Source organism: Acipenser ruthenus, chromosome 10 (genome assembly GCF_902713425.1).
Source record: "Acipenser ruthenus chromosome 10, fAciRut3.2 maternal haplotype, whole genome shotgun sequence".
Taxonomy (NCBI): domain Eukaryota; kingdom Metazoa; phylum Chordata; class Actinopteri; order Acipenseriformes; family Acipenseridae; genus Acipenser; species Acipenser ruthenus.
The window spans coordinates 2,863,087-2,878,444 of NC_081198.1; the positions used below are offsets into that span (position 1 = coordinate 2,863,087).

At 39.8% G+C, this 15,358-nt stretch overlaps 1 protein-coding gene across 2 annotated transcripts; it reads left to right on the forward strand.

Moving 5' to 3' along the window:
- Nucleotides 1-777: 777 nt before the first annotated feature.
- Nucleotides 778-14,587, forward strand: LOC117402096 (phosphoglucomutase-1). 2 transcript variants are annotated; one of them, XM_034002974.3, is made up of 11 exons: nucleotides 778-1,175; nucleotides 7,115-7,277; nucleotides 7,816-7,962; nucleotides 9,062-9,187; nucleotides 10,121-10,311; nucleotides 10,765-10,919; nucleotides 11,601-11,716; nucleotides 12,302-12,437; nucleotides 13,524-13,707; nucleotides 13,868-14,002; nucleotides 14,282-14,587. In XM_034002974.3, exons 1-11 carry the CDS (start codon nucleotides 930-932, stop codon nucleotides 14,369-14,371), a joined length of 1,689 nt encoding a protein of 562 aa, XP_033858865.3. In that variant the 5' UTR covers nucleotides 778-929; the 3' UTR covers nucleotides 14,372-14,587. The 2 variants fall into 2 exon arrangements, with proteins under 2 accessions (XP_033858865.3, XP_033858860.3); XM_034002969.3 differs by lacking the exon at nucleotides 778-1,175 and adding an exon at nucleotides 5,098-5,461.
- The last annotated feature ends 771 nt before the right edge of the window (nucleotides 14,588-15,358 follow it).

Below are 15,358 nucleotides of genomic sequence, written 5' to 3' on the forward strand. Positions count from 1 at the left end.
ATGTGTTCTAAACTAACTTTTACATTATTCTGCCATCTTGTCATTTTTTTATACTGTATCCAAAATTTCTATGAACCAAGACCCACTAATACCACCCAAAAGTGCAAATGAAAGAACAGTCTTACACAGTTGGTAAGGCAAACCTCCAGAGCATTTAGATATCTTTTAAAATCACTTGCTACAGACTTCAGTCCATGTGGATCTAGTAAAAATGACATTGAACATTAGGTGGTCACGGTGTCCTGGCCCTTCAATACAATGAGTTAGTGATCAGCATGTTTCATACATAACACAAATTAAAAAATAAACTCTTGACCATTTCTTTGGATTTAGTAAGCGACAATAGTGTAAATATTTACGCATGACAGTTACTTCTGTCAGGCTAATTTGGGGTGTGAGAGCAATGGTCACAAAAAGGTGCCATTTTACTGTTCACTTATCACGGTAAGGTGTGTATCTATCTATCTATCTATCTGTCTATCTATCTATCTATCTATCAATCTATCAATCTATCTATCTATCTATCTATCAATCTATCTATCTACACTGCTTGAAAAGTCTAAGTCTTTAGATCTATTTCTTTACATTCATTTCATTATTATATATTTTTTCAGATGTTACATGGGAATAAATACGTGGTGCTCTCGAAATGATGGTCAATGTAAACCTGAAAGTTGCTGTAAACTAATCACTGCATTATTTTTTATATAAATACACGGTTTCTTAGGCTGCAGTAGCACGCTTTTACAACAGCACGCCTATGCACGCAGTGCAGCAATGCACTTTCAGAACCTTGTCCTGTCGCTTTAAATGTGCAAGTAGGCGTTGCAGTAAGAGCAGCGTAGAGTGTGTGCGGTGTAGTTCCTCATCATCATTATTATCCCATCAACCAATACACGGAGCACGTAGGGCAAGCTTCAGGGGAGAAAATGCTGAAAATAGTTACTGTCAAAACTAAGGCTTACACCGACCAGAAACCAGGAACCAGCGGTTTGAGGAAAAGAGTTATTGTTTTCCAACAAAATCAACATTATGCTGAAAATTTCATCCAGAGTATAATTTCAGCTACCGACCCTGCAGAGAGACAGGAAGGCACTCTCGTTGTGGGAGGCGATGGAAGATTTTTTATGAAAGAGGCGATTCAACTCATCATCCAGATCTCTGCAGCAAACGGGGTAAGAATTCATCCACTGCGTTGTACGATGTTTGCATGAATTATAATAATAAATGACGCGTATGGAATTTGTTAAGTCAATTAGATAAAAAATGCCGACGGTCCATGTTACATTTTGTATTGTTGAATTGTTATTGTATGGTTTCACATGTAGGATTAAATATATGCATTTACTTAGTGTATATTCCAAAATGTTTATTCCTTAGTTCGTGCAGCTATTCTGTGTAAATATACAAGTGGCATAGTGATACAACGAGCGTGTAATAATAACGTATACGCTGTTGCCTGAAGTTAAGTGAATGTTGAAAGTAAATTATATACATACACACACACATATTTTACGTGCTGTCGATGTTGCTTGACTCAAGACAACAGAAGAAGAAGAAGATATTATCTTTTTGTCAATCATACTGCAAAGTCGACTGCTTGGGACATCTGTTATCATTACCTTTGACATTCTAACCAATGCTTGCTCAAGTGTTAGTGAAGTTTAGCCTACCGTGTGCATTGCCGGGTATAAGTGGATATACACAGTGCTGGTACAGGACGGTACTGACAGTTACGCGTTTTAAGAAACTATTCTACTACATGCAATTACTTAAACAGCTAGTTTCACAGGTTCCGACAGCACTAGTCTTGGACTACCTAGTAAAGGTTATTTTTAGTAAGGTAGTCCGAGATTGATAAATATGAGGGTCTGTGAAACCAGCCGAAAATGTATTTAGCTGGTGTGTGTATATATATATTTTTATATATATATATATATATATATATATATATATATATATATATATATATATATATATATATATATAGTAGGTAAGTATCTTTTAAATCACCAGAAGAAAATAGTGTATGACACTTAAAACTGCAGGTAAATACTATGATTATCTGCCGAGCCTTACATTAAGTGTTCACGGCCCGGTCTCGTTTCCTTAGTTACCAAATAAAAAAGGGGCGTGTCTCTGTAGACACCGCAAAAGGATCCAGTCTGTGAAGGTCAACAGCGGTGCTGGCATTGCTTAGGAGTCCCCGGAGTCCCCGGAGTCGTGCTCAGCAACACGTCTGTTGGCAGTGGAATTCAGGCCGACTTACTCACCCCCAGCGTACCTCTAAATTCACAGGAAACGGGACAAGCCTATTTCTTCATTTAAACCATCAGGCGACATAGTTTTAAGATATTAAACCCATTTACATTCACATTGTAGAAAAGTCTTTGCTCAAGATTAGCACCCCTACGTACCTGTGATATTATTTCCATAGCACAAAAACTCACAGCCATTTGATTAGCAGTTTGGAAATGTCTCACTGAGAGAATTGGGGTCACATCTTCAGATGGTGCTTTTGTGTTCACTGATGCGTCTCTGAAGTTGACAATGAGTTTTACCTATATACTGTGATTTGCAAGGACATGAGATAAGATCAGTAACATTATTCACAGAGCAGGTAATACTTTGTTTAATCTTATGCTGTTTATTAGTAACAAGAGCTCATGAAGGTGTAGGTTTTAATGTGCAAGCCACACAGTTGCAAGGGAAAAGCCAGAAACATCATCCAGTCTTGCCTGATTTGTATGACAGTTGCACAAGTATCAGCATGAACCAAAATGTCTCCTTTGATGTATAAATAAAAATAACTTTATGTTTTTGCTTTGAAAGCTTTTTGGAGTTTTCTCTCCAGCGCTACAGAGAGTGAGTCTATTTTCACCTGCTTATCTTTGTAAGCATACCACAATCCCAAAAGCCTGCTTTTGACTAAGTGAGAATTGGCCTGGGCTAACGTTCACCTTCTCTGGACAGAATACTGGGTGAGAGTTAGGCTGGGTGAGGGTAAGCCTGTAACACCGACACAACGATAGGCCCGGCCATAATATAATAACATTTTTCACTGTGGGGTCACTGGACAACTTTGCAGCCCATTCATTCTGAGGATATAGTTATAAATGGCGTTAAGGGCCATTGTAATACAATAGTTGTCGTCTTAGGTCCGGCTGTTTTTTTTTTTGTTTTGTTTTTTTTTAAGATATCCAGCCACAACCTACATCAGACATTTTCAGAGTAAAAGTGTAACAAACCTGCTTTTTAAAAAAAACACAATAATGTGCTCCAAGTCCTCTGCTTTATAGAAAAAGGTCCAGAAAGGATTCACAGACACAGTCAAATCATTCCCCAATACATATTATACTACAATTGCCAATACATACATATATCACTGTAGAGTTTTACATACCGTTTCTAGAAAGCACTGGTTATCCATAGATCTCATTTACAGGGGTGGCAGGACAAGTCTGCCTCACTGTTTCATTAACATGGGATGGTTTAGGAATGACCCTTGTGAGCCAGTATAGCAAGCCATGTGCTTATCAGTTATAGGGAAACCTGGTTAGGCCATTGTTCAGCACAAGTTATTGAGAATAGCATAATTTAAATATAACCCTGCTAAGTTAAGAATGCATTTTAGGCTCTAATCAAGGTGTAGTTTAGGCTCTGATTAATAAAATGTCATGGCCAAGCCAAGATCAACAAATCAAGCTAGAGTGACACAGAAACAATGGTGCAGATTCTCCCTGTCTATGTGACGTGTGTGGTCACACCCCAAACCCTTCCCTAACAAACTATGCTTTTTCCCCAGTATGAAAGCTACTGTAAGAGGTGAAGTGGATCACAATTGAGTTTTCAGTGGACAGCCGAGTGTAACACAAAAAAAAACAAAACACCAAGTATGGAGACTGGCTTTCTCCCTCAACCCCAAGAGAGTGGTCCCTGCATACAGGACAGACATGAAGCATGATTTTTAGTTTGAAAATCAAGTGCCTGTATGATTAGAGAGAGGAAAGGCTGTGATTGATTTCTTACAGATTTTCTATCTGGAGATGATGTAAAACCCTCAGTTAATGTTTACTTTGCAGTACTCGGTTCTTCCTCTAGAGGGCACCCTTGATTATGCCTTCAGTAGCTCCAAGATGAATATTTCAAGCTCAATTTAATATTATTATTATTATTTATTTTTTAGCTGACACCCTTATCCAGGGCGACTTACAATTGTTACAAGATATCACATTATTTTTTACATAAAATTACCCATTTATACAGTTGGGTTTTTACTGGAGCAATCTAGGTAAAGTACCTTGCTCAAGGGTACAGCAGCAGTGTCCCCTACCAGGGATTGAACCCACAACCCTCCGGTCAAGAGCCCAGAGCCCTAACCACTACTCCACACTTTATGATCCACAATTTATGATCTGTAGGACATAATGCAAAAAATGTGAAGGATGTCACAGTAATTTTTGTTTTCATTAGTATGTATTATACCTTCAACCCTAACAATCTGCAAAAACTTTTGAAGTTATAATATTCTTGACTCTTACATGACGCACAGATACAGTTTGGAGTCATGTTTCTCATAATATACTATTCAGCTGGCTACAAAGCTAAATATTTCTGATGCATTATTGATAATTGGTGCAATATAAAGTAACTTACCCTTTTTTCCCATTTTGCTTTTATAAGCAGAGCAATCGGAGGACAGTCATGTTTAATCTATGAGTTGTCACTAACAACCGATTTCACATCTACCCATGCTTGTAGAATGACAGTCTGCCCCCAATGCCTGAAATGTTTCAGATGGCCCCGATCCGACGCTATAAATCAGTGCAGGGCTCCAGTCTGGCTCACTGTGCCCTGGGATAGCTGCTCACAGATAACTGGGTTCCCCGCTGCGTTTTCACACCAGACAAGGACGAATGTGCGTTTTCCTCTATTCTGAAGGATTGTGTGGGAGAACGAGTGGCTCTTTCCTGAACGATGCACAGTATTAGCTCCCTTTGACAGTGATCTCTGTGGACAAGTGCTGGGAAGCTTCTTCAGTTACAAAATCTGCCTCCAACCTAAAGTCCAGGGAGTTATTTTTGGGCACTTAACTACTTCGTCTGAACTTTGGAATACTGGATCAGCCACTAGTCTTCATGCACTCTATCTTCTCAAACCAAAGTTTCAATTAAAATTTCATTTTGTTATGGTTTTGCCAACAATGGATGATAGCCCATTGCCAGTCCTGACTTTACCAACTGTTCCATACAACGACCAGAAGCCAGGAACTAGTGGATTAAGGAAGAAGACCTACGTTTATGAGACCAAGACAAACTACCTGCAGAATTTTGTTCAGAGTATATTTTTTTCCATTGATTTGAGAGATCGGCAAGGATCCACTGTGGTTGTTGGAGGCGATGGCCGGTATTTTAATAAGACTGCAGTAGAAATTATAGTGCAAATGGCAGGAGCGAATGGGGTCAGTATAACATACCGTACGTTATATTTCTGAATTACTAAGAGAGTTGCATTATTTTAAAAACATGCACGCTGTACCTTTTATTGACCTTTTGGATGTAAATGCAAAAAGCTTTACTTCAGTGATAAAAGAGATCCAGAGTGGCCAGCAGAAGGAAACATTTATTCCCTTGACCGTTTGAAGTGTGAAGGGATTTATTTCAATTCACTATCCATGGATACCAGATACATTTTTAACAATTAACTTTTTATTGTAATGACAATCCAAAGGATATTTAGGGAAATAGCTAATAGAATCTGGATATCTCCAAAACAATGATGATTCAGTTTTGAAAGAACTGAACCTGACTTTTTAAATTTTTTTAAATCAGATTAGATTGTATTAAAACTCTCCCTGTTAGTCAAATGAAGTTTGAGGCTGTTCATGAATACTATATACTGCTGTATATAATTTATTTATTTTTAAGAAACGGTATGCTGTTAAATTCAAATCTATACAAGTCACCAATTTGTTATTCGGTAAAAAAAAAATAATAAATAAAGTGAATCTGCAGGAATATACAGAGCCAAACGTTTTCAATAAGAGGTCCTTTTTTCCCCAGTGAGAAGAGTAAGGAGTGAAGTGAGAAGAATGTGGTGATTCGCTGAGCACTGTAAATGGCAAATCATTTGTGTGCTTCGATCCCCATGACACAGTGTTTGATTTCCAGCAATGCTGAGGCGCTAAGCACTTATTTTGGAAGATTGACAAGTTCAGTAGTAACACTCCGCTCTACTGATTCATTTACGAGCCTAACCGCTGTGAAGAATGCCGGTTAACTAAATGCCCCTTTTGTTGATGGCGTCACAATAAATATAATTCATGTTTTATAGCAGAAGACTGCATAGCAGTTTGATTCATTCCAGGTTATTCTCTGCACCGTGAAGTTTGACTGCCTTTTGGAAATAATGTAATCTTTGTTCTTGTTACTTCTTGTACACAGATGTCTTGCATGTTTTTATTTGATATGTATTTCATTCAAATAGCAATATGTATCAAAAAGCAACGTTTGTTCTAATATAGCCAAAGATTACTAGCATTTGTTGCAGACCTCTTGACTCGAATGCATTAGAGAAGTACTGGTAAGTGCTTTAGATGTTGCAGTGTATTAAACGAGAGTGAAGATGGGCTATCGCAGTTTGGGGTTTTTAGGGATTATAACATTTGTTTCAGAGAATGAAACTAGCCGTAAGCTGTGTGTGAATTCTGTTTGACAGTATTGTACTTAAGTAATCATATATCCCACTTCCTTTTCAACATTGCGGTAGTAAACTCATTTTAGGTCTAATACGCAAAACCTAGAACTAATGGTACATGTCATGTTCACAAACAGCATATTACAAACTATTTTACAGATCTATATGTTTCCCACTGTGTTGTGTATATATTCTTTTAAGAAAAAAAAATGGTTTAGACATTTTTACTAAAACAGTCAATATTGTAGAGGTTCAGATATAATATTTTGTATGTAGTGTACACACATCCATATTCTTTATATAAAAGTGTGTGTTTCCCTCCTGTCCTCATTGACAGTTGGTCGTAGCTTTCATTTTTGTTGTTCAGCCATGTATATATGAGACATTGTCTTGACGGTAGCTTTGATCTCATTTTTAGATCGGTCGTTTGGTAATCGGACAAAATGGAGTCCTCTCCACCCCGGCTGTGTCCTGCATCATCAGGAAAATCAAAGCCATTGGAGGCATCATCCTAACAGCCAGCCACAACCCCGGTGGCCCCAACGGAGACTTCGGCATCAAATTCAATACTGCCAATGGAGGTGACAATGTTCAAGTGACTGAAACACATCCAACGAGCAGCACTGCTATTCACACTAGGTCCATGTCGGCGACCCAGACCTCATTATTTTAGAATCAGAAAAGCTGTTCCATCAATGTAATTGCACTTATACAGTAGAATGTGTATTCAGTACTGCAAGGATTTGGAAAATGACTCTTCAGTGTTTTAAAAGGACATATTAATGTATGTATGTATGTATGTGTATGCATGGGCAGCAGTGTGGAGTAGTGGTTAGGGCTCTGGACTCCTGACCGGAGGGTCGTGGGTTCAATCCCAGGTGGGGGACACTGCTGCTGTACCCTTGAGCAAGGTACTTTACCTAGATTGCTCCAGTAAAAACCCAACTGTATAAATGGGTAACTGTATGTAAAAATAATGTGATATCTTGTAACAATTGTAAGTCGCCCTGGATAAGGATGTCTGCTAAGAAATAAAAAATAATAATAATCTAGGATTGAGGCGTTGATATGCTTATTTAATCTTTCTCAGAGTAATGACACTGTATTTAATCCCTTTAGGGCCAGCTCCTGAGGCTGTTACAGACAAGATATTTCAAATTAGCAAAACTCTTGAGGAGTATGCCATCTGCCCCGACCTGAAAGTAGACCTGACCACCATTGGGAAGCAGCAGTTTGACCTAGAAAACAAATTTAAGCCATTCACAGGTAAGTGGGGGATGACATTTATACAGCTTTTAATTTTTTGTACCTGAATGCATCTTTACTCCTTTGATTAATAGGCTGAAGTCCTCCTATCTTGTCAAACCTGAATTAATGACAATCTGCCTGCTGCGACCAATGGGATTGATTTCTGTGCATATGTGTGATATATATGTGTGTGTGTATATATATATTTCATTCAGTCACTGCATGTAGAGTTGTACCATGTTAAGTTTCCTATCTGTGTATCTATTTTATAATGCATAGATGGTTGTGTTTTTTCACAGTTTTGGCAGGGTGACTTCTCGAAATCCATAGTTAACCCAAACTGTTTTAACATTTCTAAATCTGCTTGATTTAAGCAGCAGGTTCCTTTGGTATAAAATGACAGATTTTTCATATTTTGAATAAAGACCTGCAACAATGAGGTCAAATAGAGATGCTACCATGCAGCACATGTTGAAGCACTTGTGCTAATTTAAATTGACAGGTCCAAAAGGCAATTTAGGGAATGTTTGGCATGAAATATGTTTTCAGTACCGTTTCTGATGTGCACACATGAAAGAAGCTACAGTATTCATTTGGAATTGTGTTCCCAGTTAGGTCTCTTTGATCCAGGTATCCTTTTTCCCGTCGGGGTCAAATTTATATTGAAAACGACGGGCTAAATTGAATCCATTTGACTTGGCAAAGCTTAAGTTGGTGTTGGTTCAGTCTTGTTTAACTTGGTAAATGTTTATATCCAGTCTAATTTGATATTATAATATTTTTCCATACCTATGGCATGTGTGCACCACAAGAAGATTTGGAATGAGCTGCTCACTTTGTGCCCTGAGTTTGTTTCCCATTTGTACAGGCTTTTCAATCAAGTTCCCATGCACAGAAGGGCATGCACCGAACACAACCCTCCAATCGCAAAACTGCATCATCCTTGTGCTAACATTCGAGAAGACTGTTAATTGAAAACATGTTTCATTCAACGTCTGGGATAGAGCATAAAGCGCGCTGCGTAGAGCACAGTGCCAGGGGCTTTTCGAATGAGGAATCTGAATGGTGGTCTAGCTGATGTTCACATGCTGCCTTGTGGCTTTGTGCTTGTTTTCAGTTGAGATTGTGGACTCAGTAGAGTCTTACGCAAACATGCTGAGGAACATCTTTGACTTTGCTGCCTTGAAAGAGCTGCTCTCAGGCCAAAAACAACTGCAGATCCGGTTAGATGCCATGCATGGAGGTAAGGAATTCATTTGCTGGATGTTTTACCCTGTGCTTCGTTGGGTATGTCCTAGTGTATACCCCCTTTAACATCAGACGTCTTCATTGACTAACAATTACTATTGCTTTGCTTCACACATTCCAAAGCATATCTGAATCCCTGCAGTGTGAAGGAGGAGATATGAACCAGGTTTCATGCAATTGGAGAGCCAGTCAGCAGCAGTAATGTCTCTCAATTACATAGTTGTCAAAAATTGAATTGAAATGGCTCAAGTCATTATTGAAGCCCATTTGTTGTTCTAGGCTGTTAGCATTACTAACACAGGAGACCTAACAAGCTTTGTGAGTGAAAGTTATACTGGTGCTGTAGTTGCAAAGGTCAGGCATTTCTTTGTGAAGTGTTCACCTTTTGACCCTGAAACCAGGAAGAGTCACATGCCTTTGATCAGCTTTTAAATTGCTGCACTTTGTACTATAGAGCTGCCTTCTTATTTTCAACTTTCTTATCAGTGTTAATACCTGTGAAATGTAAGTACTGAGAATTAACATTTCTAGAAACCATATAAACATGGTCAGAAATGTTATTAATTCTCTCATAGATCGTCAGAAATATGTTCATTTATTAAAAATTCACTTATTTAAATGTATTGGTCATATTAAAGAGTTAACGACCTGGTTTAAATGAATAAGGTCCTGGAATGGAGTAGTTACAAGTTGAGAACCACTGATATATAGAATACAGCTTAGAAAAGCACAAAATGCCATGTAAATTAGAATTAAGCTAAAATTCCCAAGGACGTTTTTAGTAAACTGGACAGCCTGTCCCTAATGCTCCTATGAAGATTCAAATCATATTTTGTTATGTGACACCTCCTAATGACTTCAATCTGTGGGTTTTATTCCATCTCTGTCCTCCTTCCTATGCTTACCTGTTCTGCTTCTCTTTACCCAGTCATGGGTCCTTACGTGAAGAACATTCTGTGCGAGGAACTGGGGGCCCCAGCAAACTCTGCGGTGAACTGTGTACCCCTGGAGGACTTCGGGGGTCACCATCCCGACCCCAACCTGACCTACGCTGCTGACCTGGTGGAGACCATGAAGGGAGGAGAGTACGACTTCGGAGCTGCTTTTGATGGGGACGGTGTAAGAATAGCAGCAATCATTTAAAGAAATAGCAAGCAGAAGCATGTTTTAACTGTATCATTTACAGCTGCAACAGTATTGGTAATACAGTAACCGTATCCATCCCCATTTATTAATATCATGGGAGGAAGAAGGTTGCATTCTCAAGAGGTGTACGTTTAAAATAAATATTAACTTCCGTTTAACAAACCCCCTTGACTTGAAATAGACAGTACTGTATAAATAACCCCTTGACAAGGAAAGGTAGTCACTGCCCAGTTGTGATAATTCATCTCTCCAACAACTGTCTCTCGTTTCTGTATCATGGCATTTATGCTCCACAGATGATGTTTATTTGAAATAACAGGCTCCATACAAGTTGCAAGTGGTTACCAACCTAAGCAGTAAAATAGATAAGGCATTGTGTGGCTTGTTGTGACTTGAGATTTATTTCATTTCTTTCTTCTCCACCAGGATCGTAATATGGTTCTGGGAAAGCATGGATTCTTTGTGAACCCCTCTGATTCCGTGGCTGTCATTGCTGCTAATATCTTCAGTATTCCGTACTTCCAGCACACAGGGGTGCGAGGGTTTGCACGGAGCATGCCGACCAGTGGAGCCCTGGATAAGTAAGTGTGACAAAAGAACACATGTATTGCTGTGTTGAAAAAATAGATTAGTAGGTTAAAGGTACATAAAGTCACGTTTTAGTTTACAGAGAATACAGACCTCTCTTTTCTTCAGTGATGATCACGAAACTCTGACCAGGTTGAGTTTTCCTGCTCCCTGACAGACTGCGTCTCTGAGCCATCAGTGACTACAGGCGACAGTTTTATAAAGCCTGAAACACGATCACACTTCCTTCGATACGGAAAACCCCTTCCAGCAAGTCTAATCATAGACTGGACCCTCTCCAGGAGTATCCTGTCCGCTCAGTCGCATATGAGCGTATCACAATGTAGATGAGAGATTACTGATTCTTTGTGTTCAAGGTTTAAGGGCAGGTGTCCTGTGACACAGGTCACTGAGCCAGAGCAGCAGCTCCCTGCAGTTATAGAGACACCTCGCACTGGAGTTAAATAAAACTGCATCAGGACCCTCAGTAACAGTACTTGCACATCTGGGACTGGGCCTGTACCACTGACAGGTGTAAGAGTTTGCTGCAAAGGCAGGGACGAGCTAATAGTCCTCTGTAATCATACACCATTTTATTTAAACATATTTTGCCTATGATTACGTTATCATACCAATATTTTTGCCATAAAAATACACAATGGTCTCGTTCAGCATGTTGCTCAATTTCTTTGCAGCGTTGCAAAAGCGACAAAAATCTCCATGTATGAGACTCCAACCGGTTGGAAGTTCTTTGGGAATTTAATGGATGCCAACAAACTGTCCCTGTGTGGAGAAGAAAGCTTTGGCACAGGTGAGGAGAATCGGTTTATTACAAGTGAACGTTCATCAAGAACAGAGGCATGTTAATAGAATTAAATACCAAAAAAAAAAAAACACACAGAATTTTTGTGTTTCTAAAAATAAAAAATATAACCCCACAAATCATTTTGTGTTATTATTTTGATTATTATTAAATATGAGGTGGGGGAGGGATATAATTGCACAATACTATTTAATATTTATCTTATATTCCCAAGTTTCCTATCTATGTATCTATTTTTTAATGCACCTATGATTTTTTTCAAAGTTATGGCAGGGCAACTTCTTGAACTCCATAGAGTTCACACAAACTGTTTCTAAAAATGACATTCAAAATTCATGACTAAAGGGGATATATTACTTTATCTTCTATATTCCTTCAATGACCAGCATCTCCTATTCCACCCAGTCTGTCACCCAGCTCCTAAATTTCTTGCAGTTCCTCCTCCAATGCACAGCTCGGTTCTTCACTCTGGTTTTCAAACTGGCGTCCATGCTGAGGGTTTTGTCAGCCTATCGCAGCTCTGAAGCTGGCAGCATGCACAGCCCTTTTTGTTTGTTGTGTCTGTTCTGTTAGGTTCTGATCATATCCGCGAGAAGGACGGCCTGTGGGCAGTGCTGGCGTGGCTCTCTATCCTCGCCACGCGCAAGCAGAGCGTGGAGGACATCATGAAGGAACACTGGCAGAAGTTCGGTCGCAATTTCTTCACCAGGTAAGAGAAGAAAACTGCCGAACAGCCACTGCAGTTTCCATAGCGACTTGCTATGCAGATCCATTCCGAGATGGAGCCGTGTTGCCTGAAGAAAGAGGAAACAAGCACGTTTTTAGGGTGCACAAGCTGTCACCTTTGGGATGTTGAGTATGACCAAATCAGAAATGTTTTTATAGGTTAAGAGTTATTTTGTATCTGCTTCTTATATCTTTTATATCCACTATATCTAATATATTGCCCAAGTACAGCACCCACTGGTGGCCAACCTGGAAAGTGCTGTAATGTTATCCCTTATATTTACAGACCACTATAGGCCCCTTTTTTTTAAAACAAGTAGACAAGTGCTTGGAATAGTCCTTCGTCAGTGTAAAGTAACATACTTACCAGCTGAGCCTGAAACCTTTGACTAATTGATTCGGTTCCTTAAAGTTTTACCCTGTTGGGCTCCCGAGTGGCACATCCAGTAAAAGCACTAGCGTAGAGTGCAGGATGCGCTCTATAGTCTGGACGTCGTGAGTTCCAGTCCAAGCTATTCCTTTGCCGACCGAGGACGGGAGCTCCCAGGGGGCGGCGCTCAATTGGCCGAGCTCCGTCCGGGGGGAGGGAGGGTTCGGTCGGCCAGGGTGTCTTCGGCTCACCGCGCCTGTAAGCTGCCCGAGAGCTGCGTTGTCTTCCGACGCTGTAGCTCTTGGGTGGCTGCATGGTGAGTCCGCAGTGTGAAAAAAAGCGGTCGGCTGACGGCACACGCTTCGGAGGACAGCGTGTGTTCGTCTTCGCCCTCCCGAGTCAGCGCAGGGGTGGTAGCGGTGAGCTGAGCATAATAAAATAATTGGCCATTCCAGGTTGGGAGAAAATAATAAAAATAATTGGCAACGACTAGAGATATATATATATATATATAAAAAAAAAAAAAAAAGTGACAGATAAGTATTTGGAGTGATCAACGTGAATCCTAAATTGATGCCCACCCTAGAAACAATCCCTGTAGTACAGCATGCATGTATATCAGCTTCTTCGCTCCCAACCTCTGCCTCTTAATCCTTGTGTTTGCATTAAAGGCCTCCCACACGTCTTCCCATCTTCCAGGTACGACTATGAAGAAGTGGACTCTGACGCTGCCAGTAAGATGATGAAGGACCTGGAGGCAGTGATTCTGGACCGGGCCTTCATTGGGCAGAAGTTCTCGGTGGGTGACAAGACGTACACTGTGGAGAAATCCGATGACTTTCAATACAGCGATCCTGTGGATGGCAGCATCTCTAGAAATCAGGTAAGGGAAGCCTGAGGTGGTGTGTTCTAATACAGTTCATGTCGGTTTATTTGAAACAGTTTTAATATAATATCCTGTGTCTACGGGTTTGTAGTTCCCTTTGCTTAAATGTAAGCTCAGCGGTGTATGGTGATGATCTTCTCCAATTGGGTGTTGGCAGGGTCTGAGAATCGTTTTCTCCGATGGCTCCCGAATCATCTTCCGACTCAGTGGGACCGGCAGTGCTGGAGCTACGATCAGGCTGTACATTGACAGCTATGAGAAAGACCTGCAGAAAATATACCAGGATCCACAGGTGAGTTTGCAACATGCAGCATAAAACACACAGCTCTGTTGAAATATGATAATGGACATAGGGATTGATATGAGAGACTAGTATACAGCATGTCATTTTAAGAGCTCAAATAGTTTTATATTATTTATTTAACATAAGATTTTTTTTTAGAAAAGAAAAAGCTCCTTCATGTGGCTACAATTAAAACTGCATGTTGTAATTTTTTCAAAAGGAATATCGGTTGTGTAAGTGATGATTCCAAACAACGAGAGAACGATCTTATTCTTGCCTCTTTTCCAGGTTATGCTGGCTCCCCTTATCACCATCGCCCTGAAGGTTTCTGAGCTTCATGAAAGAACTGGCCGATCCGGCCCCACTGTTATCACATAAACTCAAAGAAAACTAAACAAAGTCAAGAGATGTATATGTGCATTGGGTAAATGTAAAGAAAAAAAACAATAGAAATAAAATGACCCTAATTCAGTTATGACTGTAGTCTTCCACATGTGGGTTTTGACCAGCTTGTACCGTCAGATTGTTTGAAATGTTAGTTTAAAAAAAAAAAAAAAAAAAAGCAAATGGAATAAAAATTCGTTTGAAAAACAATTTAAGATTTTCCCAATTGTTTTATGTTATTGAAATGTATGGTGCTTTTACATTTTTTCTATATAACGGGGTTTGTTTAGTTAATAACTTTTCAGGTTGCTACACCAGAGTAATAGATCAGCACCGAGACAGTCCAGACTAAGTGAAGCGAGGCGGGCTGAACGAGCAGCAGGGACTCGGAAACTCAGGGAGGAGTTGTTCCAGGTTGAGGGGCAGAGGCTGTTTTCCTGCAGAGACCTGCAGTGTGAGGGGCAGGTAGTGCACAGTGAGCTCTGTGCGGATTTAGAAACTGCTTAATTGTTTTCATTCCTGTCTTCATCTTGTTCTCTCTCAGCAGAGACAAATCCTTCTTTCCTGCTGGAGTTTTCGTCTGATCTCTCTGCTCCAGGATCCAGCACTGGAGACCTGCAGTGTACCTCCGAGCAGTCTGTCCCTATTGTCATCTAGCTCGACAAGATCAGCTTAAAAACACTTGTGTTAATAATCAACTCCAAAAAAAGGAAGAGCTATCATCATAGCTGTATATATATATTTTAAAATCTTCCAATACAAAAATAAGTAATGCATGTTAAGATAGCTTAACTCCTCCAAGTAAAGCCCTTAAAACATTTGAAGAAATGTGAATTGCGTCTGACTGACAGCAGTAAAACGTACCCACCAGACACCCCCCTCAGCACACTGCGTTTGAAAAGTACTTCTGCTAGTTTTATTACACTTGCCATGATGCTATAAATGAATTTTAAGAAGCATGTATCAGACTGTGCTTTTCTT